General features: G+C 40.6%; 1 protein-coding gene across 2 annotated transcripts in view; it reads left to right on the forward strand.

Moving 5' to 3' along the window:
* SZT2 (SZT2 subunit of KICSTOR complex) overlaps positions 1-26,916 on the forward strand; it is a 3,556,133-nt gene that overhangs the window by 1,403,610 nt on the left and 2,125,607 nt on the right. For both annotated transcript variants that reach the window (XM_044085412.1, XM_044085413.1), the window contains exon 33: positions 2,337-2,475. In XM_044085412.1, coding sequence (XP_043941347.1) covers positions 2,337-2,475 — 139 coding nt within the window. The remainder of the gene's footprint in view (positions 1-2,336; positions 2,476-26,916) is intronic.

Here is a 26,916-nt window from a genome sequence, read left to right on the forward strand (position 1 = left end):
AGGATAACCTAATTTGAGTAGATATTTTAGATATACATAGTTAAGGCTCATAAGTATAACATAAGCAGAAATCTATAATTTAGAGTCAAAAGGGATGAGGTAGCAGGGGGAAATTCAAGAAATAAGTAGAATGTATAAATAAGACCTGCTTTGGTAGGGTTTTAATCGACTGTAGAACATAAGCTGCTGTTAAAAAAGGGATAATTAGTAGGGCATATAAAATATTGCACAATAACTATAAGAATCAATCAGGGGAGGTTAGAAAAAAATTGAGGAGAGAGACTGGATAAGCAATTTACAAGGAACCAATGGGAGGACATGTGTGACTCCCAAGTTTGCAGCAAAATCTAGATGATTTAGAATTTTTGCTTGAAAATGTTTGCATAGGTATTTTTATACCCCCAGACAGCCTCCAAATAATTTTTCCTCAGATATATTGCAAATGTTGGAGGTGTGATGAGGAAAAAAATGGCAACTGGGACCATATGTTTTGGGGAATGTAATGAGTTAGCAGATTTTAAACATTTCCACAGAGTACTTTGTCAGAGATATTAGGTGAGCAAATGACTGTAATTAAGGAAATGATCCTTTTGAGCTGGAACTCAAAATCTGAATTGCCTAGACAAAGTTGTTAAGTTTAGTTCTGGCTGCTGCCAAATGTAATGTTGAATTGATAAATATACAAAATAATATTTATTGTTTTCTTCTCTGTAAATGTATGTTTGCATATGTCTTAAATGGTAATTCAATAAATCTGTTAAAAATAAAAACAGATGCTTTAGACAGTGCCTGAAAACAGATATTGGGGAACCTGAAAATGAGGAGGTGGTAAATCCATTTCCTTGACATTTGCATTACTTTCATGTGTCTTAGTTCTGCACCTTCATTGAACAGTAACTATCTCTGATCCATTAAGGTTTTAGTCTAGCCTATTATGCTGCTGACTTGGGTTCATCTGGTAAGTACAGGAGTTAGGGTTGTGCACTTGATAGCTTAATGTAGCATGCCTAGATGTGAGAGATGTTAAATGGTGAGATGAGAATGAGCTTTTGAGTGCTTGTCTGCCTTGGAGGCACTAATGGGGGATCTCTGTTATAGGAGCACTTTCTGGGTGATACCAACGTATAGGTTCCATAAATCAGGTTTTGGTCTAGGCAGTTTATTTAGCGCTCAGATTTTTGTGGCAACATCTGTGTCGTGTGTATAAAAACATGCATTATGTGTATGACATATCTGCTGTCTGGCTCAAACTAGAGGGAAATAGACTAGCATAGTACAAAAGAAAAAAAGGGATGCCAAATGCTGTGTATTAATGAGACGTAACTTCTACTAGAACAGATTGGGAGATTTTCCAGAGATGTGCTAAAGGGCACACGATGCTTAAGTATTTACCAAGTGTTATGGGTCAGATTGGTTATCTAATGCTAAAATTGTAGCGCTAATATTTCATGCTCCCAGATTTAAAGACAAATCATATTATGTACTTGTCACTCTTAAACTAGAGCCTTGAAAAGATTGGCTAAATATTTAGATATCTTACTGTAGCACCCTATCTTCTTGAACTCCAGCCAGCAGGATGATTGCCTTTTCTCCTTTCTTGAGACTAGATTTATTTCTAGAATCCTGAATTATTTTCTTTTTGCCAAAAGGTGTTTCCTACTTTTACCTCTTGTTAGACTGTACCAGAAGGAAGGAATTGCATAATGTAAAGGACTGCTCCCCTTCTTGTGAGTATCCATTGTGGGATGACAAGGAACAGGAGCAAACCTTTGAAGAAACTCTGTTTCCCAAGATTTGTAGGAACCATCACAAGGAGGTGGGGCTTGTTCATAAAAATGTAAACTCTGCTGACTGACAAGCAAAGATTTGGTGTTATAAGTACATGCATAACTTTTTTTTGTGTTAATTTTCCTTGTGTTGTGTTGTAACAGTAGTTTGCACTGGGCGCAGTCTTTTTTTAACTGTCTCCATACTTGCAGGTGTGCAGATCTTGTACAGTTCAGCCATTTGATCATTGTCATGAAGTAAAACAAAAAGTGTAGAACAAAATTTGTAATTTGTGAGTGGTACTTTCTTGCATTGTGTTGTAAATGATTGGAACTTTGATAAGGTTTGATCTTTTCATTTAGGGTACTTGTTTTCATTTTACCTGTTGTGCATTTAGTTAGGCAAAATTATACCCTGTAAAGTAAGAAATTGAGAGTGAGTTGATGATGCATTTATTAATGCTTATTATACATAGAGTGTCCTGAATATAAACTGAATAGTGATGCACAAACCATTCCTAGCTGTAACCGATTGTCTTTTTTTTATTTTTTATTGTGATACCTGTTAAGGTGAAGTTATTGGCTGTTTGGATAACTGTCAAACAATTACTTCCATCGACTTGAATCATCTAAATGTCACATTGGACATTTTTGTTCTTACACTTCCCATTGATATAGATGTTATGGTTTCAGACATTCATCACAACAGGTATGTAGAGCATGCGGTAAATGTTTGAATTTTAAAATTCGAGGTTGCAGTTATTTGGGTGGTGTACAATTATTTTTAATGGATTCATATTCATTTCACAGATATTTTTTTTCAGAAATAAAAAAAAATACAAGGAATCTTTCACCGCTGGATTTGCAGGCATTCTGAAGCATGATGCTCTAGGTTTGGCATAATGGTTAAGGTGTTCACCTGATAGACACACAAGGTACAGGGTTTGATTCTGGCCAGGGGATATTGGCTAGGCTTAAAATGGCCATTCATGGCATTTAGCCTAGTATTCACCTATGAATCTATCTAAAAGAAAGATCTATGATTTCTGCTGGTGAAATTGTATTAAAATCTGGTAGAGATCACTAAAGAACTAGAAAGTTCTGTCTCACTAGGATAGGGGAAGGGCATCTTGGTGTGCCCTGATGGTGTGGATTTCAGAAGTCATATCGATACTGGAAAGAGCCAGGACAGGTTGGACTAATTCCTGGTCTCTGTTTCTTATCCCATAGAGAAGGTGTACATGTCATTAGTAAGAGGCGTTACCTCACTTGAGGACCTAGTAGGATTGCATCCTTCAGGGCTCACTTGCTGATAGCATTGGCTAACTTGCTTGTTTGTCAGGCATTATTGATTATATGTTAATCCACTACATGCAGTCACTCATTCAGACTCTCTTGTTGCCACGTAAGCAAAGGTATACCCCCAGTGTTGCAGACTACAGAAGATAATGCCCCCTAGCCACCACATGTGCTTATAGTGACACCTCCAAAAGACACGTGAGTGGCTTTTAAGGTTGTCAGAGCTGGAAGCATGATGGTAGAGACGGAAGCAAAACAAATATCATTAGAAATGAATAAACCAAATAAAACAATATGTCATTCCATTTTGTTAGCCAAGACAGTGTGTGGTCTAAGTCCATCATCCTGTTTTCATTAGCAGATGTCTTTGTATAGCTGAGGTTTCCAGAAGTCTTCAGTACCTTCATAATTTAAATGCAGGGCTGTTTTAAACTAACTTATTTTCCTTAACATAGAGAATTTTGATCACATCTCTGATCATAACCATCTTAAGTGCTTGAAACATAGATGCCAAGACGTTTTCCTCAGGAGTGAAGCTTGTTATCCACATGGATAACTTATAGTAGAGGTTATGATCGGTGAGACCTAAACATAATTTTGTGCAGTCCATTGGAACTTTGTCTTCTTCATCTACTAACAGTTACAGAAAACAAAAAAAAATGTAGGCTTGCAATGTGTTTCATTGGCTTTCAAAGCCTTTGAAAGCTGGTAAAATACTTTGCTTTGCCAGATAATGGGAAGAAATGAAATGTCCTTCTGAACAGGGAAGAAACTTAAAAGCTGTTAAGACAGTTTCTCCTGCTGGAATGCATTTGGAACATTGAATGTTCCAATTATTGAATGAAAAACATCAAATGTAAAGATGTTAACAATGCAAAATGTTGATTAAATATAGAGTGGATATAAAAAGTGTACACACCCCTGTTAAAATGCCAGGTTTTGTAATATAAAAAATGAGACCACAATAAATAATTTCAAAACTTTTCCCACCTTTAATCTAACCTATAACCTGTACAATTCAATTGAAAAACAAATCTGTTAGGGGAAAAATATAAAAAATAAAAAAAATGTACAATAAGCTGGTCGCATAAGTATATACACCCTTAAACTAATACTTTGTTGTGTGTGCACACCCTTAAGCTAATACTTTGTTGAAGCACCTTTTGCTTTAATTACAGCATTCAGTCTTCTTGGGTACACACATGCCATCAATTAAAGAGACTCTGAGTAACGCCAAATAAAGTTCAGCTGTCCTAGTAGGATTGTCCTGACATTTACTCAGTTGCCTATAAATTATGTTGGTGGGTGTGACTGCCACCTTATATGAAGGTTCATTTGTCCAGTATTGGCAACTGGAGCAGTTTTTAAGCACCTTTGTTGAAATATCTCTTTAAGGCATAGGCACACATACATTAATAGAAAAGAAAACAAGCCATGTTAACATTTTTCCATTTACATACATTATACATTACAAGTTTTAATTCTTTATAAAAAATGACTTTCAGTCCAACATTAGATAAATCACTCAGTTCCTGCCTTCTGTTACGTCTCACTCCTCCTGAACATTACTGTGAATGTATTATTCCCATAAATTCAATTTATTTTATTTAATATGTGCCTTCTCTTTTCTAAATATCATTCTTCTATTTTCTCTCTTTTATAATAGTACTTTAAATCCATTTGGTTTAGATTTTGATTTCCATTTTCTAGTGATTGTTTTTTTTTTTTTGGCAACCAACAGAATTAAACTTAATAAGGCCTTACGGAGTCTAGGCAATTCAGATCCTGTGTCCCAGCTCAAAAGAATAATTTCCTTGGTTCAGCCATTTGCTTTCCCAGTATTTCTGACAGAGTACTCTCCAGGGATTTTTTTTTTAATCTGCCAACTTATTACATTCCCAAAAAACATGTTCTCAGTTAACTCTCTCTTCCCCATCACACCGCCAGCATTTTCCGTGTACCTGAATAAAATTTTTGCAAGTCTGTTTGGGGTATAAAAATACTTACGCAAATGCTTCCAAATAAAAATCCTAAATCTTCTGGACTTTGCTGCATGCTTGGGAGCCATACATGTCCTCCAGTTGTTCCCTTATAAATTGCTTTTCCAGTCTATCTTCCCAATCTTTCCTAACCTCCTCTGATTGCTTCTTATAGTTATGCAATATTTTAGAAGTCCTACTAATTATACCCTTTTTAATAACAGCAGGTTCTCTTCTAGATTTGACTAAAAAATCTTCCAGAGAAGGTGTTTCACTTGGGACTCACCTGTCATTATCTCTTTGCCTATTCTCTATCAATCCCTGATATGGAAGGCAGTCTTTTACATGCAGTCCATATTTTTTGTTGGCCTAATCCCATGCTATTACCTTTTCCACACTTATATATTTGTTCTCAATACCTTGTTTCCTTTGCCAGATTTCTCCACTAAATTCCAGCTCCCTTTGCCTATTTTCTGAACCCTTACTTGCATTCATCCCTATTGGCAAAATCTCTTATCTCCATTTATATGTTGGCTTAGTTTTTAGAATACGTTCTGCAGCTTTATGAATATAATATTCTGTATGGTGGTTATTCCCCTTAAGGATTTCCATCTGCAGTCCCACTCTCTCCTTATTTCTTGCCTCCTCTGTCCACTTTATCACCTGCCCCTTTCCACTTTAAAATTTAACCTTCTACTTGTGTTATGTATGTCATAGGTTGGTACTAGGCTATTGACCCTAGGACCTATACAAGCCTAGCCATAACAATTCCCTGGCTATTTCTTCCCACAATATTTACTTCCCTGGACCCCTGTCTAGCAGGGCAACTGATGTGATCCCCGGAGTGAATTTCTTATCTCCCATCCAATCGTCAATGTTCCTTTTGAAGAAGGCCAAAGAGGCGCTCTGCTTGACATGTATGGGCAGTGTATTCCAGAGTCTGGGGAGTATCTGGGTCAGGAACGTATCCCTCCAACATGTTTTGTTCATTCTGATGACAAGGTTTGGCTGTGCTTGTGGCCTAGAGGGATTGGGATTTCTTTAAGTGTAGCATGTCCAACAGCTCTGGGTTGACATGGCCTTGTATGTTAAGCAGGGATTGCCTCTGAGTAGACGATATGCGACAGAGTATAGCTGGAGTTTTTTTAGACTGTCAGCATAGGGCATCTGCTTTAGGCCTGTGATTCTTTTAGCGAGGTGTTTCTGCAGCCTTTCCAGTTGTTGCAAATGTCTTGAGAGGTACACATACCAAATAGGGCGTTGTATTCTGTAATGTGTCTAATGAGGGATGAGTACAGTGGGACAATGACCTCCTTTTTCTGGATGAAAAGCCCTTAGTGATGAGGTGTGCCACATAGAAGGATTTCCTGACCGTTGTGGCGATGTGGTTATCAAGGGTGAAACCACTGTCCACCTTTGTCCTCAAGTCTCTTATCACATTTTTGGTGTTTTGTGTCCTGCCACCTATGTGGTAATTCATGGGTACATGTTTTTACCCAAAGGGGATAACTATACATTTCTTGGCATTGAGCTTGAGCCCATGGTTCTGGCACCAAGCATCTGTTTCTGTAAGGCCCTTTTGTAGAATATCTGCATCATTTGGGGATTCAATAATGGCTTCCAGTTTGCAGTCATCTGCGAACTTTGTTAGCCAGAGTCCCTTAGTATTGGTCTGTACTTCAGAGAAGTAGATGCCAAGCAAGAGCGGTCCCAGGACTGAACCCTGAGGTACTCCACTTGTCACTTGCCTGGAGTTGGATTTGGAGTCGACTACTTTTACTGTGTGGGTTCTGTCAGTAAGCCAGTTGACAACCCATTGAGTGACGTAGGGATTAATGCCCAGCTTAGTAAGTTTATCTATGATTCCAGAGTGGGGAATGGTGTTGAAGGCCTTGGCGAGGTCCAGATAGGCTGTGTGGACAGCCTTACCCTTGTCCAAGAAGTCAGTCAGGTTCAGGAGACAAGATCGGTCCTTCACGAACCCAAATAAGGTGGGGTCCAGTGTTTGAAGGTTGCCAATGTCTTTGTTTATAAGTTTCATAATGATACCATTCCATGGCCTTGCAGATCAGGCTCGTCAGACTGATGGGGCAGAAGTTCCCAGGATACAAGGTGGATCCTCCCCTTGTGGAGTGGGATAACTGTAGTTGTGCGCTACTCAGTGGACACGAAGCCTGAGGTGGGCCTATGATTAAACATGACACTTGGGTGAAGTGCCAGTTCATTTTGTAGTTCATGTAGTACACAGCCTGGGATGTCGTCTGGTCCCATGAATGCTGTATTCTTAGCTTTGGAGAGTGCGTTTTTTTACCCGTGTGGCCGTTATTACTGGAATTTGGCAGTCTTTCGGTATTGAGATGGGCCCTTTAGGGGGTGAGAGGGGGGTGAAGTTGGCACTGAATCGATCTACCAGGATATTGGCAGTATCCTTGGGATCAGTATATTTAATGCCATTCTGTTGTACTCAGAGCAGATCTGAGCATTGCCATTTAAATTCTTGACATAGTTGTAGAATGCCTTGTGGTTGTCTTTGGAATCTTTGCCAATTTTATTTTCTTAACTAGCTTTGGAGGATTTTATGAGGGATCTTTTTTGCATCCTGGGATTTTCCTCTTTTCTGCAACAGTTTCTTCCTTTTGTTGTAAAATTTGTTTATGGCAGGGTAATGCTGAACCAAGTCTAGAGTGGGTGCATAATTTATGACTTTTGCCTTTGCTTTATTTTCATTAGCTTTATATTCTGAAAAGACTTGAAACTGTCTCGAAATGTTCACAACAATGAAATGCCCTTTTCTGGTTCCGTTAAGTATAAAATAATATCATTTGCAAATAAAGCCAACCTTTTACCATAACAAGTATATCCTTCAATTTCTGAGTCATTTATTTTCTTTGTCACTGATCCTAAATATAAAGCAAATAATAAATGGGAAAGAGGGCACTCCTGCATGGTTCCTGTGTTCAAACACAGTTTATCAGAGAGGAACCCTCATACTTTTATTTGAGCCTCCAGCCCTTCATATATCCTCTTAATTAATGTCATTATTTTATCAGGAAATGCATATGTTTCCATTGTCTTACTCATAAAATCCCAGCTTACTCTGATAAATTCTTTCTCTGCATCAAGACCTACCAACAACAGTGGTATTTTCTTAAATTTTACTTCCATCTTGAGTCATCATTGCTCTATTAATGCTGCTAAACATTTGCCTTCCCTTCACAAAACCACATTGATCTTTACCTCTGAATTTTGGCAACATCCTTACTATTCTTTTAGCTGGTATAAATGTAAACATTTTATAGTCATTGTTTAAAATTGACGTGAATCTGTATGAATCTGGATCTGATGAGTCTTTATACTCTCTGGGTAATTCAGCCACCACAGCTTTCTTCCAAGATGCTATTGTTTGCCTTCCTATTAAAATAATATTAAACAAATTCTTTCAGATCTTTATCACTTTCTTTCCCTCCAAAGTTCCACAGGAATACTCTTTGTTTTTGGAGACTTCTCTGCAGATGGATTATACATCATCTCCTCCTATCTTAACTTTTAGTTGTTGAGCCTCATCTTTCTCTAGTCTTGGTATGATTGTCTTCCATAAATATTTCCTTTTGTAGTCTTTCTTGATTTCCACATTCCTCTCTTTTATACAAATTTTCATAAAATTTCCTGAATATTTCAATACTTCTGTAGCATCTTAAGATTATTTTTCTTGTCATAAGCTCCCTGTTTGGTGACAACCCTTTCTCCTTTCTGTTGCCTAAGTCACTGTGCTAAATGTTTTGTGCTCTGTCATCAAAAAGAAGTTGCTTAACAGCAGTTTTTCTAAAGCCATGCATATTATCCAAATACTCCCTTCTTTCTCTTTAGGACTGTGTAGATGCTCCTCTTCATGTTCTGTGAGATTCCACTTATTCTGCAGTACGTTGACCTTTGTTAGCACATCTAAATAATAATTCCTATTACATCTTTACCATATCTCTTTCTGTTTGATTTCTACCATATTTTAAACTTGATTTTCATTTTATTTCACTAGCTAGCTATTCCTTCTAAAGAAATTTCTGTCTTCCCTAATAACCAGTATTGACAATTAGAGCAGATGATTAGGGCTGTGAGCTGTTGTTCCTGTGGTTCAGGGTTTGATATCTTCACCCCTTATTTGCCTACTGTTTGATCTTTAGCAAGTCACTTAACCAGACATTACTCCCTGGTTGCCCCTGAAAAGGGATTTCTGTGCCCAGTCAACCTTAATGGGTATTAATAATAATAATAATTGTCATCATAACTATATTATTATTATAATTATTACTTTTATTATCATTCTTATTATTATTCAGCAGGAAATCCCCTTCTCCATAATCTAGTCCAGTACAATTTCATCAGAGGTAGATCTTGTTTGCCTTTGTGTGTGCTACTACCACCTTGGAAGAATGTTTATTTTGTCCATGCTACTTACCTTGATCTAGCTAAAGCATTAAAGAGTGTCCTTCATCATGGAAATAAACAGTATGGGATCTAACGTTAAATGAAGTCTTAATAACTTGAGTTTATAACCAGGTACATGGTTGTACACCACATGTAAGAACAGTCAAACTATTATCTTCACCTTTCCCTCTTATCAGTGAAGTCTATCAAGGATCTCTCCTGATGCCTCTCATTTTTGACATTCTTTTTCGTAGATGTCAGAACTGACTCTTCTGTGTGGGTCATAAAATGTTCAGATGATTGCAAATTCGAGATCACTGTTTTTAACCTAGCTGGTGCCGCCTCTGTTCAAGTGGCAGTTAACATCATGCATAAATAGTGCATTTGAAATTACCTTGCCTTCATAGTCAAAAAATTTCCTGTTGTGACATTTGGCAACTCCCTCCCATCCTCACCAGCTTTGTGTGATATAGGTAGACAACAACTTAACACTGAACTATCTTGGAGTCCTTATTGACAGAGACTTTTTATTGATTACCATTATAGTTGTTTCTGTCTCCAGCTGATGGGGTTAATCACCTGCTCCTTCATGTAGATGAGAAACATCCCATGGAGGTAGCTGTTCCCCTGTATTCCAAATTATAGAATACGGTACCTTGTTCTTTGACCTTCTGACATACCATCTGGTGCAGTTGGAAGAGTTAGAGATTTTTTGCAAAGAGAATCAAAGAACATCAAGGCTTGTCTTTTAGAGTACAACAATACATTTTCTATTCCATATCATATTGTCTTCTTAGAGTAGACCCATACTTGACATACACGTTAAAGGACCCCTTACTTTTAGAAACCCTTTACTTAGACTACACCCTGGTGACACATGCACAAGAGTACATTCAGCCTCAGTAAAAATTAATATTATCTGAACTAAAACATGTGACTTCATATCTTAACAAGTCCCACACTTAGGGGGATAAACTATCTCTACCTTATTTAAACTCTGCATATTGACCAAGGCCTTCTAGAAGGAAATTAATCACTATATAGGCGCAAATGAGTTTCATTGTGAGATCCAAAGCATCAGTCCTTGATGGCTAGTAGGCTTTGAGTTTATATGCCAAACTTAACAGCCTGTTAATCTAGAACCTGTAGAAGTCCTGTGTGTGTGTGTGTGTGTGTGTGTGTGTGTGTGTGTGTGTGTGTGTGTGTATATATATATATATATATATATATATATATATATATATATATATATGTGTGTGTGTGTGTGTATATATATATATATATATATATATATATATATATATATATATATATATATATATATATATATATATATATATATATATATATAGATGTAGATCTACTTTCAAATCTTGAAATACTGAAATATTGAATTTCAGCATCTCAATACGCGAATAACGAAAATCATCTACGATGAAAAATTAAAAAAAGAACATCACTATACTGAAAGTTCATAGTACCAAATTTTCAGTATGCGATGTTCTGCTTTTTAATGACCCCTCCACCATACAAACAAAAGTACAAGCACGACCTTCCTCACTACACCATCACAACGAAAACAACACACATACCAACAAAACCTAAATAATCAATGTTTAAGTAGGGGGCTAGCACCCGTGCACCACCCACACCCCCACTACTCATATATACCAACTCCAAGGTTGCACTACCACGAAAAAAACAACAAACCTACTGTTATGCACCATACACACCTAATGCACACTGTCAAACTTATGCCCACAAGAAACACACACACTACAGATATTCAAAAAATCACAACTTTCAACTTTTACACACACACACACACACACACACACACACACACACACACACACACACAGTCACCTACCATCCCCAACCTATTGCTAAAACTTCACAAAAAATTAAAACATATTTTGCCCAAAACCCTTACACACTACAAACCTACCTGAATCTGCTAACATGAGCACATATTGGCCGCCATGTTTATATCCCAGAAACTACTAAACCTTAAAGGAACAACATACTACGCATAACAGACCGCACCACAACTACTTCAGATTTGGCAACCTCAGATTCATCATTATGCAGTTTCGAACAACTGCACTTTCAGTATTCTCATCTCGAGATACTGAAATTTGATATTTCAGTATTTCGAGATTCGAAAGTAGAACCATGCATATATTTTTTTCTTTTTTTTTGCAATTTGGAAGCATCTGTGTTTAGTTTTTTTTTCTACCTCTGAAAACATTGACTGTTCTTAAGAAATGTCTGTCAGAATAGTATGATATCTTGATCAAGCATCTCAGGGCAAATTACTGCTTGATCTCTTTACCCAGCACTGGTCCATTAACGACAACATCTTTCCACCTGGTCTTCTGATAAAGAGTATGAAGCAGTGGGCATGATGGAAACTTCTTTCCACTTTGGGATTTTCTTGTCTTGAGGATCATTCTTACTTGTCTTAGTTATGGATCAGACTTTGGATAAACTGGCATACTTCCTTGAGTCTGGGCTCAGGCTGTGGAAAATAATGTTAGAGTGGCTTCCATAATAAACCTTCATAATGTAATTTAACTTTGCTGGCACCTTAGCCAAGACTTGCATTGTTGGACATAAGCTGATCTACTCCAAGTCATCACACTGTGGGACTATATTGTTGACAAAAATGTAAAGGTGCACACCCCACAGTGTTGCAGACTGCAGAAGATAGCACCCCCTCTAGCCACCACATTTGCTTGTAGTGATTCATTCAAAGGACTTGTAAGTGGCATTTAAGGGTATCAAAGGTGGAAGCATGATGGTGGAGACAGGAGGCAAGAATAATATACCATTTTAAATGAATAAACTGAATAAAACAATGTGACATAGTATTTTGCTAGTCGGCCTATTGTGTATTTTAAGTCCATCACCTTGTTTCCATTAGTAAATGTCTTGCTATAGATGAGGTTCTTAAGAGGTGTTGGGCACCTTCATAACTAAAATGCAATGCATTTTTAAACTAGTGTGGTTCTTGTAACATAAAGAGTTATGATCATGTCTCTGATCATAGCCAACGTATGTGCTTGAGACATGGGTGCCAAGAAGGTCACCTCAAAAGTGAAGCTTGTCATCTATGTGGAAAACACTTAATAAGGGATGTTCTTCGTCTTCCATTGCTGCAGTCCTGACTATTGGGTATAGTCCGCGTCCAGTCGGCCCGAATACCAGAGTATAAGGCTGACGTCGGTCAGGGCGCATTAGACTGACGTCAGTACGTCAGGGTACTAATGCGCATGACCGACGTCATATCCTTAGTCTTTTTTGCCGCATGGTCCGATGCAGAAGCAGTTTTGCGAGTGCAGGTTGGCGTTCTGAAATATTTCCGAAACCGGAGTTTCAGACCGAAACAGAGTTGGCTAAGTACCCCGTTGGGGAACATTTTGGTTTTTCTTGCCTCAGTATTTTACCGGATGTCAGAAAAAGTGAATAACTGTATTTCTTGTGGGAAACAGATACCTCATAGGGATTATCATACCTTGTGTATACCTTGTTTAGGGCCTGAGCACGACGTTGTTGGTTGCCGCTCTTGTGCTAGGTTTAACAAACGCACTATTAAGAGGAGGTTAGACTGTGCCAGGTTAGTGTTTGGGAAGCGTTGCAATTATAAAATGCCGCCGGATGCTCCGGCCGCTTCCAAGAAGCGCAAGGATAAAACAGTGAAGCCTAGGGTTGATGAACCGGCAGTCCCGGACGTCGGTTCTTTAGAAGGCTCAGTGGAGCCGGAGGTTTTGCCAGGAGTTTCCATGGAGTCCCAGGCAGAAACTATACTGTTACAGGATGTGCCTTCTCAGGAGGTAGGCCAGGCTGAGGGGGCTTCTCAGGTGACTGTTCTTCCCTCTCTTCCTAAGGTAGTTAGAGCCTCTCCTTCTGTTGCCAAAACTTCTTTGAGAAGTAGGCCTAGTTCAGCTACAGTGGGGGCTTCTCCTAGCATTTCGGGTTCTGTACCTAAGAAACATATGCTTAAAATGGCAGAAGATTTGATTACTATGATTAGAGGTTCTATGCCTCCGCCTGATAAGAGGCCTAGGGTGGAACCGGAGTTTGATAGTTTTGAACAGTGTTCAGAGGCTTCAGAATCTTCTGTGGAAGATATGCAGGAGTATCCTACTTATTCTGATTCTGATGTGGATGATTCCACTCCTACAGCTTCTCCGCCTGAGGATTTCTCATTTTCAGAGACTCTGCACTCCATGAGGGAGCACTTTAAATGGGAAGGCCAGGATTACTCTGATTCCAGGAAAAGGCTTAGGGAATTCTTGTTTTACCCCAGCATAGGCCTTTAGCTATTCCTCCTGTGTTGAATGTGGTGGAAGATGTTTTGCAGAGGCTTCCCTGAACCCTGACTCTTTGCCTCCTGCTCCTGTTAAGCCTGATAGGTATTATAGGGTGCCCAAGCTCATAAATATTTGTTTAAGAGTCCTAGGGCGGACCCAGAAACTATTTCCCAAGGGCCTAAGGGTGTAAAGGCTTCTGTGGTTAAAAATCCTGTTCCCACTGATAAAGAGGCAAGGGCTTTGGATAGGTGGGGAAAGAAAGTGTATACTTCTTCCACTCTAGCCATGAGAGCATTGAATTGTCAGTTTCACATGCTTAAATATCAGAATTATCTCCTTTCACAATTGAAATCTAAGGTGGATGCTTTGGCGGAAGGTATTGAGTGTAAAGAGTTGCTGGATTTGGTTCATGTGTCTGAACAAGTGGGTAAGCATTCTTTGCAATGTGGTTTTGATGCTGTACAGGCCTCCTCGAGGGTGGCTGCTACCAGTTCTGTTCTTCGCAGGCATGCTTGGTTGAAGGATCAGAATTTAGCTGAGCATGTTAAGACAAGGATTTTGGATGCTCCTTTACAGTCTGATGTGTTGTTTGGATCGCCTGTGGAAGCAGTTTTAAAGAAAATGGAGGACAAAGCTAAGTCTATGCAGACTGTTAAAGATTTTTTGCAGGTGCAGCCACCAAAGTTTAGTAGAAATTGGCCTGCTAAGGGGTGGACATATCCTGCTTATGATTCCCAGTCTAGGGGTAGGTCTAGACGTGGTAGGGGCAGGGCTCAAGGTTCCTTTAGGCCTAGAACAGGAAGTTCACCTGCTCAGACTTCTGGTGAGGGCAGGGGTCAGTCCTTTCGTAAACAAACCCAATGACCTGTCTTTTCAGCTGCCAGCAGATTCACGTTTGGCAGCTCCTTTGGGAGGAAGACTGTCTCTTTTCAAAGAAAATTGGGATTTAATTACTCAAGACAAATGGGTGTTGGATATCATTCACCACGGTTACAGATTTTATTTCCATACAATGCCCCCTTTCAAAGGCATGCCAGACGTTCCTCCTCCACAAAGAAAAGAGGCTCACAAGCAAGTTTCTCAGTTACTTCACATAGGGGCCATTCAGCCAGTCCCTGTATCAGAAAGGGGCCTAGGATTTTATTCTCGCCTGTTCCTTGTACCAAAGAAGGGGAACACGTGGAGACCAATTTTGGATTTATCTCTCCTCAACACGTTTTGGACATTCCCAAGTTCAAGATGTTGACGTTACAACAGCTTTTACCTCTGCTGGGCAAAGATCACTGGATGGTAACTTTAGATCTCAAGGAAGCTTACCTTCATGTGCCTATAAGGCTAAGTTGCAGGAAGTATCTGCGGTTTCGAGCTGGAAATTCTCATTATCAGTTCTCTGCATTGCCCTTTGGCTTATCTACTGCGCCCAGAGTATTCACAAAGGTTCTGGCTCCAGTGATAGCTTACTTCAGGCTTCAAGGAATTCAAATCTATCCTTACTTGGACGACTGCCTGATTCTGGCTCAAGAAAAGGAAGACCTTCTACAGCATCTAGAATATGTTATAGCAGTGCTAAGATGCCTAGGGTATTCTGTGAGCGAAATAAAGTCCAGTCTAGTACCCTCTCAAGACATGTGCTTTCTGGGTGTGAGACTGAATACAGCAGCCCAGATGGCCTTTTAACCCCGGACAAACAAAAGAGTCTGTCACTTTACTTCCATCAACTATCTCATCAGTCTGTGCTGACTGCAAGGACAGTCCTTCAAGCATTAGGGTTCATGGCATCTTGTATTCTGGTACTTCCCAATGCCAAACTGCATATGAGGAAGCTACAATGGTATCTCAAAAATGTATGGACTCAGCACTGCCAGGATTTGGACACTGTCATTCAAATAATACCTTGCCTTCAAAAAGAATTCTTGTGGTGGGCTCAGGAATGTCACCTAAACAAGGGACTCTCTGTGACCCGGCCAGAGGCAAGTCAGATTTTAACGACAGATGCCTCGGACATTGCTTGGGGAGCTCATCTAAATGGAAAGTGGATACAAGACAAGTGGCCTGCCAGACTACAGCATCTACATATCAACATGAAGGAGATGTTAGCAGTCCAGTTTGCATTAATGGCTTTCAAGGAGTTACTTCTTCCAGGGCAGGTGTTGATTCTAACAGACAACACAACTGTCATGTGGTACATCAACAAGCAAGGGGGAACACATTCTTATCCTCTATGCAGGCAAGCAATGATTTTATGGGAGACTGCGCTCAGCCTGCAATTAACTCTAAAGGCAAGGTTTCTGCCAGGAGCACAGAACTCCTTAGCAGATGTGTTAAGCAGACAAATCATGGATCCCCACGAGTGGAAACTGGATCTTCATGTATTTCAGAAACTGACAGTGTCATGGGGAACTCCAGACATAGATCTGTTCGCTTCTCCACTAAACCACCAGCTGCCAAAGTATTGCACAAAGGGGTTTCATCACACAGCTTGGAAAGTGGATGCTCTGTCTTTCAGTTGGAAAAACCTTCATGTGTATGCCTTTCCACCTCTGCCTCTTCTTCCAAAGGTACTATTAAAGGTCAGACAAGACAGGCCAAGGATGATTTTGATAGCTCCAGATTGGCCTCGCAACACTGGTACCCACTACTACGGAGTCTGGTAAAGAAGCCTCCATGGCCTTTACCTCTGATTCCTCATCTGTTATCTCAGAAGGACGGTCATCTGCTCAATGTCAAGCTTCACTCTCTTCATCTAACAGCCTGGCATATTCTGTGTTGAAACACAGCAGGTCTCAACTTCCTCAACAAGTTTTAAATGTGATTATGGAAGCTAGAAGACCTAGTACAAGGAGAGTGTACGCAGAAAAATGGAAGAGATTTTTATTTTGGAGTACAGCAAAGAATTTGGAGATTTCTGAGCCTAATTTGAGTGTGGCTCTTCAATATCTTACTGAATTATTGGACAAAGGTTTGTCCTTCTCTTCCATTAAGATTCATGCTGCAGCAATTTCAGCTCACTATGATTGTGACCCACCTTTGTTTTCGCATCCTTTGTTCAAGCAGTTTCTTAGAGGGGCAAAGAATATAAGACCCCCAGAGAGCTCCTACTCCTGCTTGGGATCTCAATTTTGTGTTGGAAAAACTTACTCTACAACCTTTTGAGCCTGCAGCTACTGCTGAATTGAAATACTTGTCATGGAAGACTGCTTTTCTGTTGGCTATTACTTCTGCAAGAAGGGTATCTGAGTTGCAGGCCCTTATGGCAGTAGAGCCCTTTTGATTTTCCATAAGGATAGGGTATCATTACGCACTAATCCTTCTTTTATGCCTAAGGTGGTTTCTAGTGTGGCTTTAAACCAAACTATTCATTTGCCTACTTTTTGCAGACCCTCAAAATAAAGGGGAAAAGATTTTGCACACTTTAGATGTACACAGGCAATTGCGTTATTATTTAAGCAGGACTAAGGATTTTAGGCAGTCTCAGCAATTGTTTGTTTCTTTTGTTATGAGTTCACAGGGCAAGCCTGTGTCAAAACAAACTATTTCTAGGTGGATTGGCTTTTGCATTGCATTTTGTTATTCCCATCATGGCAAGGAGATTCCAGCTGGGATTAGGCCTCATTCCACTAGGGCTACTGCCACTTCAACAGCATTTCTAAGGGGTGGCAACTAAGGATATTTTGGAAGCAGCTACTTGGAGTTCAGTGCATACTTTCTCTAAGCATTATCACCTTCCTATCTACTCTAAGTCTAGGGCTGGTTTTGCCACAGCTGTTTTGCAAGGCATGTTGTCAGCTCCTACTTCCTTATGATTTGCCAGCCTCCCTTACCTCTGCTTTGGGATTCTACCCAATAGTCAGGACTGCAGCAATGGAAGACGAAGAACATAGTACAGTTTTGTACCTACCATAAATGTAGATGTTCGAGGATTCCATTGCTGCAGTCCAATTTACCCTCCCTCCTTCCCCTCTGTATTTAGGGGTGGTTGTGTAGGTGAGTTTACATGCTATATTTTTGTATATATGGTTGTATATATTGTACATGTTTTTGGTGCAGGTTTTTTGGGACTTGTCTTTTTTAGGGTCTTCTGACATCTGGGGCAAGAAAAGACTGAGGATATGACGTCGGTCATGCGCATTAGTACCCTGACGTACTGACGTCAGTCTAATGCGCCCTGACCGACGTCAGCCTTATACTCTGGTATTCGGGCCGACTGGACGCGGACTATACCCAATAGTCAGGACTGCAGCAATGGAATCCTCGAACATCTACATTTATGGTAGGTACAAAACTGTACTTTATGACTGGTGAGACCTGATCATAATTCTTTTGTAGTGCATTGGAACATTATCTGCTTTATGTACTACCAGGTGCAAAAAAGCCATTGAAAGCTGGTGCAACACTGCTCTGCCATATTGCTGGAGAAAATTAAATTAAATATCTTTCTGAAGAGGGAAGGTCCTTAAAAGCTGTTAAACATTTCGTCGTTCTACACTTTTTATTTATAGGTGTGACAAAGTGCAGTATCTAACAGCTTTTTAACATCTTTAACCTTCTGTTATTTTTTGCCATATGTTAGTCCCTAGTACATGACCAGATCTTAATGGCTCATAAGGGTGCTTAATAGAAATACAGAAGTTTGATAAGGGCACCCAAGTACTTATAAGATCAAGAGCAGACTCACAAATAATGTCTAGTTGCCGAGACTCAGGCTTCGCTCATTCATGAACAATCTTAGGCAAGCTATTCAGGATGATGTCCTTAATGTTGATATCCTCTTTTGACAAGTTTCTTAAGATATGGTTGAAGAACTGTTAAACAGATGTATGCATTTGCTATCATACAGAGTCTCTGAAACTTCCCTTCAAGAATTCTCCTCTTCTAAGGCTACCAGACTTTCTAAGAAGTAGACGTACCGCTCATAGGATGAAGTATGTGTGCAAGCAACAGGATAAGTTGCTTCCTTATTTTTCATGTACAAGTCTTCTAGGAAGATAACTTCCAGAACAGCAGTCATTGCCCTGACTGTCCTGTAGAACTACCTTGCAAAATTAGTTGTGTGATTTCCCACAGGTTGGAGGGCAAGTACCATTGATCAGTGAGTTCTAGTTGCAGTCAAAGATGGCCATACTTTGGAGTTTTAGATCCAGCTCACAAAGAGCTTCTCTGGAGTTATGATATGGCGCCTTTGCAATCAGCAGCATTTCCACATGTCACCCTTCCCAATATGAAAATAGTGCAAGAAGGGACCTGTAGTTGAGAGATGGTATTAAAAAAGTAAAGAAATGCTGGTGGCATCTTGAATGACTAGTGAGGGGGGAAAAACAGAATAAAAGTAAATGAAATACACTGAAAATGCCACCAGAATAAGTAACAGCCAGTCTAAGATCAACTGCTGCATGTCCTAATTGATGACCCTTGTTTAGAAGAGCCTTTGAAACTCATGAGGTTTTCCATGGACTATATATTGCCTCCATTCCTTCCCCTCAGAAACGCTTGAATTTGTATATGTGGAAAGAATGTGATTCACTCTGATTGATTCCCTTTTTGAAGCCAGTGATCATGGGTGTCTGTTGCAACCTAGAAGCATCCAGACTTGATTTCTTTAACCCCCTGAGAAAGTGGGGCTCTAATTACCTTCCTACCACCTCTTTTGTGCTGGGGTGGCTCTTGCATCTCCTGGATGCCACCACAGTGCTCTGCAAGTTTAAAAGGTATGTATTTACATCATCTTGCTCAGTATGTATAGGCACCCATCATTGTTTTATCTTAATTTGCAGAAATGTATTTGTTTAGTGGTTGAGCCTGAATTGATGGGCACTGCTAGGTATGGTTTTCAAATGTAGTACATGACATTGTGAAGTGTGCTTTTAAAGGGCATAATGCAAGCACCCAAACATAGAAGTTTCAGATAATCTAAATATGTGTATTTTATATATATATATATATATATATATATATATATATATATGTGTGTGTTTGTGTGTATGTGTGTGTGTGTGTGTGTGTATGTAGTGAGAATGTAAGGAAGGATATCACTGTTACAGACCCACTGAGGGTGTCCTGTCAGAAGTCACCTTTGCAGAGTAAGACTGTATCTCCTTGACATCATGTCTTCATTTGTTCATTTATCAGTTTATTGGTGTATTATGGGTTTCCAGTTCTGTTGCTTTATTACTTGTGATAAGCATCCTAGCTTCCAGGAAGTAACACTTCATCATCTGTCTATAGGAAGTCAGTGCTGATCAAGAGACTTTTTTTTTTTTTTTTTCTGATGAGTTGATTTTTTATCATTGGGTATAGAGCTGCATTGTCAGTCGTAACGTCTTTCTGTTGCAGTCTGTCTGGCACAAATAGCACCCTGTGAGACATAGATAGAATTAGTAGAATCAGTGCAGTCATTATTGCATGACCTTGCGTAACAGAGATGCAACCACCATGTGAATCATTACAAGGCAGCTCCTAAAGTTAGTTAAGACACCATGTATGTGTATTTAGTGATGCCTTCTGATAGTTTCAATGCTAGTATTGACAGTTTACTCTCAGTTTGATTGCTATCATTTCTTGACATATATTAAGCTTACCTTTAACAAGTATACACCACAGAAGGCACCAGGTTATGTTTTTATTCTCAGAAATGTTCCAGTATGTTTTTTTTTTTTGTTAATTAACATTCAGTATTGAGTGGTGAAAATTAACTTAATAAACTGTCTAAACTAAATTGTGTATTTGTATATGTTCCTGAACTTTCTTTGGTTGTTGCTATGACTTTCATTTCTATTTGGTATCATATAGCACTGTTGTCTTCTGAAACCATACTCTTGCTTATCATTGAGAGGAGTTGCATGTAGCAGGTCTTCCCTTGGCAAATTCTTAATTTTTTTTATTATTCTTGTGAAGCTCCAGCAAAGCACTTCACTGAGTGGGATAGGCAGGAAACATTATCCACTCCACATCACCAATTTCAGTCTTTTAAATGATGATGGATATATGTTTAGTCAGTCAAGAACATATTTGCAAACCATTTAGTCAGAATCAGTGTGTACCAAATACTGAACATTTTTTTCTGTAACTTAACCCATACCTTCACAACCTTACAGTTATAGAGAAAAGAGATGCAGGAGGTCTCTCTCTCTCTCTCTCTCTCTCTGCATGAAGTGTGTGTGGTAAGAAACCACCAAGAAAAAAATAGAGAAGTGTCTGGAAGTTCTAGTCCCCTTGAACCATCTTTGGTAAACAGATAAGTGCACTCAGCAAGATTAATAGTAATGTTTTTATGAAGCATCTTTGTATCATATTCTTAATGGTCATGTCAGATTCATGCCTTCCTTTAAGTCCCTGCTAACCTATTTTTTTTATAATTCTAGGTACCTGTGTACCCACTTTCTTAGATTCATAGGTGTGTACTAGGTTAACAGTTATTAAGGCCTTTTTAAGCCTAGCCATGAGCCGTATGTCCTTGCTAACGTATTGTTTTATAATTCCAGGTGCCTGTGTACCCAGATGTCCTTCAAGGATGCATCTGCAGTCCTTACATATGGGTTGTCCAGCCCTTCGGTCGGCCGGATTCCAAGTCTGGGCTGGGATATAAAAGCGCCAGCCAACGCCATCTTCCTCAGTCTTTCTTGCGCAGAATCAGTAGTGCTGGTCGGCCAGCTCCTGTAAATTCAGCTACCAAGACTTCAAAAGTTGGGGACTCTTTCTTGCCTCAGCCAATGTCAGATAAAGTGAATAATTGTTTAAAAACAAATACCTCATAAGGATTTCAACTCTTACTGCCTCCCCTGTCTAGGCCCAGACCACGACGTCTCGGCCTGTGCAGCCTGTGCCTCCTTCAACAGACGCACTCTGAAGTTTGCAGAGGAATTTTTTGGGGATAGTTTTTGTTATAAGATGCCGTCGGAGCTTCCAACTACTCATTTAACCAAAAAACGGAAGGACAAGGACATACAGAATCCTCGGTGCTTCTGACCGACGAAACCGCACAACCGACAACCTCGGCCCCGGAGGCCTTCTCTGAGTCGGTCATAGAATTCCCCTCGGAAACCGGTGCTTTGGAAACTACCGACACCATTTCTTTAGATAAAACTACCCCAGCACGTGGGGCAGCCAGGCCTCCTGCATCCATGTCCATTAAGGCATTTTCACGTGCTAAAGCTGCTAAACAGCCAAAATCTCTCCCTCCCAAGACTACTCCTCAGGGATCCACTACAGGTTCACAGATTTTAACTTTAGCTGAGGACCTTATTTCCTTAATTAGGGGCTCTCAGCCGCATCCGGACAGGGGCTCTCACCCTCCTCTAGACAAAAGGCCCATGGTTGAGCACACAGACCCCCAGTCTTCTGATGAGGCCTCAGAAGACTCTGCTCTATCAGACTACCAGGAGGAGGCCTTCACGGCCTATGAGGTTTCTGATGCAGAGGAATCTATTCCCTCGGCCTCCCCTCCTGAAGAGTTGTCCTTTGGGGAGACACTTCACTCCATGAGAGAGCATTTCAAATGGCAGGGCCAGGAATTTTCTGATTCCAGGAAAAGGTTAAGGACTTTTTTGCATTTACCTCAGCATAGATCTTTGGCTATTCCTCCTGTTTTAAATGTCATTGATGATGTGTACTCTGAGTCTAGTATCTCACCAGACTCCCTTCCTCTGGCTCCTATCAAACTCGACAGGTACTACAGGGTCCCGGACTCGCATCACTTCCTTTACAAGGGCCACTCTGCTGACCCAGAAACTATTTCCCAGGGCCCTAAAGGGGTTACTACCTCCACTACCAAAAATCCACTTCTTTCTGAAAGGGAGTCCAGGGCTTTAGAGAGATGGGGTAAAAAAGTGTATACTTCTGCCACTCTTTCTATGAGGGCATTGAATTGTCAATTCCATATGCTACAGTACCAAGAGTATTTGTTAGATGAATTGCATAAAAAACTATCTTCACCTGAACCCCTAGATCGCAAGGCACTTCAGGATCTGGTACATAACTCCCAGCAGGTTAGCAACCATTTCTTGCAGTGTGGTTATGATGCATTGGAAGCTTCATGTAGGTCAGCAATGACAGGGAGACATGCTTGGCTGAAAGAACAATCTCTGCCAGATCATGTTAAAGCAAAGCTTCTAGATGCACCGTTGGAAAAACAAAAGTTATTTGGCTCCACGGCTCAGGAGGTCTTAAAGAAATTTGAGGAAAAGGCTAAATCTGTACAAACAGTCAAAGATTTTCTCCAGGTCCAACCACCAAGATTCAGTAGAAATTGGCCTTCCAAGAATTGGTCCTTTCCGGACACAGACAGGTCACAAAGAGGCAGAAACAGGCGTGCCAGAGGTAGAGGGCAAGCTCGAGGCTCCTACAGAGGGCGTCAGTGGCAGCCTCCTAACCAGAGAGGTGCTGCAGGGCCTACAACTACTACACAAGGACCATCTCAATGACTTGACCTTGACCCCACCAACCAGGGCTCAATTGGAAGCACCTTTGGGCGGAAAGCTATCTTTATTCTCAAAAAATTGGCACAGTATTACAAAGGACAAATGGACACTGCAAATAATAGACAAAGGATACAGGTTCCATTTAATACATTACCAAAAAGACAAGGCATGCCAAACCTGCCACCAAACCAAAGGGCAGAGGCTTTAAAACAAATTTCCAAACTACTACAAATGAAAGCAATAGAAAAGGTTCCTCTCACAGAACAAGGCCAAGGATTTTATTCCAGACTATTCCTTGTTCCAAGAAAAGAAAAGCAATGGAGACCTATTCTGGACTTGTCCGCACTGAATACTTACCTCATTGTGCCAAAATTCAAAATGCTGACCTTATAGCAACTCCTTCCCATGCTGGGCAAGGGGTCATGGCTGGTAACTCTAGACCTCAAGGAGGCATACCTGCATGTCCCTATCAGACAAAGTTGCAGAAGACACCTCAGATTTCTTGCAGGTTCAGAGCATTATCAATTCTCAGCATTGCCCTTTGGCTTATCTACTGCGCCCAGAGTATTCACGAAATGCCTGGCATCAATAATTGCACATTGCAGACTTCAGGGGATGCAAATATACCCATATCTGGACGACTGCCTTATACAAGCGGACAGCCAGCAAACACTGGTAAAACACTTAAACTATGCCATCCGACTACTACAGGCCTTGGGATACACAGTCAACATTCAGAAATCAAGACTTGTTCCATCCCAACGTATAATTTTTCTGGGTGCAAAACTGGATACAAACACCCAAATGGCTTTTCTCACAGAAGAAAAACAAGCACAACTACCGGATTATTTCAGAAATCTGACAACACAGACCCAGCTAACTGCAAGGAAAATCCTGCAGGCCCTGGGTTTCATGGCATCTTGCATTCTTCTGATTCCACAAGCAAGGCTACGTATGAGGAAACTACAATGGTACCTAAGGAGTTTATGGTCTCAGCACTGTCACAGCCTAGAAACTCTGATCCCCCTTATTCCATGCCTTCAAAAGGAATTACTGTGGTGGGCAAAAGCAAGCCAGTCAAACATAGGCCTGCCTTTCAGCAAGCCGCATGCCAGCCAAACCATTACAACGGACGCCTCAGATCATGGATGGGGAGCACACATGGAGGGCAGGTGCATTCAAGGACAATGGACACAAAAAGAATTACATCTGCACATCAACCAAAAGGAAATGCTGGCAGTGATACATTCCATCGAGGCCTTCAAGCACTTCCTGCACCAAGATCACCTGTTAATAAGGACAGACAATACTACAGTTATGTGGTACATAAACAAGCAAGGAGGTACCCATTCATACCCTCTTTGCAGGATGGCGATGAATCTGTGGGAACATTCCCTAAAACTCAATATAGAGCTACAATCCCAGTTTGTACCAGGAAAAGACAATGTACTGGCGGACAGCCTGAGCAGAAACATCATGGATCCACACGAATGGATGTTACACCCAGATATCTTTCTCCAGATAACACAATCATGGGGAAGGCCGGACATAGATCTATTTGCCTCCCACCACAACCATCAACTGAGGAAATTCTGCACAAGGACATACCATCCTCAAGCATGGAAGGTGGACGCCCTCTCCTTCAGCTGGAATACTCTAACAGTATATGCATTCCCACCGCTGTCACTGATGACCAAGGTCTTACTGAAGATCAGGACAGAGCAACCAAAAGTAATTCTGATAGTTCCAGACTGGCCAAGACAACACTGGTACCCACTGTTAAGGAGCATGTCATGCACGAAACCTTGGCTTCTACCACAATGGCCACTTCTACTGACACAACACAATTACAAGACTCTGCACTCCAGCCTCAAAACCTTACAACTGACAGCCTGGAAAATACCTTGACTCCTCGCCAGGATAAACTATCCAAGAGGGTGCAGGATGTCATCATGGAAGCCCGGAGTCCTTCCACAAGAAAAGCATATTCAGCAAAATGGAAAAGATTTTGTACTTGGAACACCACAAAGGGTCAAGATCCGACAGTTATGAGCATTCCACATATTCTGGAATACTTGGCTGAAATGCTCCATAATGGCCTTTCTTATTCCTCCATAAAAATTCATGCTTCAGCAATTTCAGCAGAGTACAACACTGATCCTCCTGTATTCTCTCATCCTCTACTAAAACAGTTTCTAAGAGGGATAAAAAACATCAACCCTCCAAGGAAACCACCAGTGCCTACATGGGACCTTAACTTCATGTTGGAAAAATTAACTCTTCCTCCATTTGAACCAGCAGCATCTTCAGAACTACAATTCCTATCCTGGAAGACTGCCTTCCTTCTGGCCATAACCTCAGCAAGAAGAGTATCTGAGTTGCAGGCCCTCATGGCAGTACAGCCTTTCATCAGGACAGAGTCTCTTTGAGAACCAATCCTTCATTCATGCCAAAGGTGGTATCCAGGGTTTCACTGAACCAAGCTATTCACCTGCTGACCTTCTTTCCAAATCCACAAAATAAGGCATACTTTGAACTTCTGCATACTTTGACATCCACAGACAGTTACTACTTGGACAGAACTAATGCTTACAGAAAAACTGACCAACTCTTTGTAGCATATGCTGCTGGTGTACAAGGAAAAGCAATTTCCAAACAGACAATTTCAAAATGGATAGGAAATTGCATTCGGTTCTGCTACTCTTTTCATGGTAAAGCTGTGCCAGCTAACATAAGGCCTCATTCCACCAGAGCAACAGCCACCTCCACAGCCTTCTTAAGAGGAGTGGCTACAAAGGACATTTTAGAAGCTGCTACATGGAGCTCCGTGCATACATTTTCCAAGCATTACAACTTGCCCTTATATTCCAGATCCAGAGCAGGCTTTGCCAGTGCAGTCCTGCAGGGCATGTTAGCTACACCATCCTTTTCTTGGGTCCTACCTCCCCCAGCTGGGCTATGGTATTCTACCCATATGTAAGGACTGCAGATGTATCCTTGAAGGACATAGTACAGTTTTGTACCTACCATAAATGTAGATGTCAGATAGGTATGCATCTGCAGTCAGGTTTTCCCTCCCTCCTACCCCTCTGTGGTATACTATGGGTACTTATCCCTCTTTTTAGCTAGCTGGGGTTATCTTTTATGGTGTGTTTGTTTTTTATTACTGTGCATCTTTGGAATTTTCCCATTTCTCCAAATTTAGCCTTACTTAGAGGGCAACTGGCATCTGGGGCAAGAAAAACTGAGGAAGATGGCGTCGGCTGGACCCAGACTTTGGAATCTGCTGCCTGAGGCAGGACAGCCCATATGTAAAGACTGCAGATGCATACCTATTGGACATCTACATTTATGGTAGGTACAAAACTGTACTTTTCTTAGGTTCATAGGGGTTTGCTAGGCTAACAAACACTAGGGCCTTGTAAGCATGGCCATGAATCCCAAATCTCTGACAAGTTCTGGTACCCTTGGTAAGTGTACACATGGGCTTGGGCGAAAAAACATTTACAGGCTGCCTGTGTCCGTTGGAGACCTAGGTGCCAAATAAGGGATGAATTTCCTGTTCCCCATCCAGTTGTCCAAGTTATACTTGAATTGAGTTAGGGAAGAACTCTGCTTCACGTGAATAGGGATATAGTCTCTCATATACTTACCTCTTCTCCAGCAGGTTCTGTTTATAGCACAAGTAAGATTTAAATCCTTAGAATGATTAGTTTTAGTG

Source organism: Protopterus annectens, chromosome 10.part0, assembly GCF_019279795.1.
Source record: "Protopterus annectens isolate FY-2018-M chromosome 10.part0, PAN1.0, whole genome shotgun sequence".
NCBI lineage: Eukaryota > Metazoa > Chordata > Ceratodontiformes > Protopteridae > Protopterus > Protopterus annectens.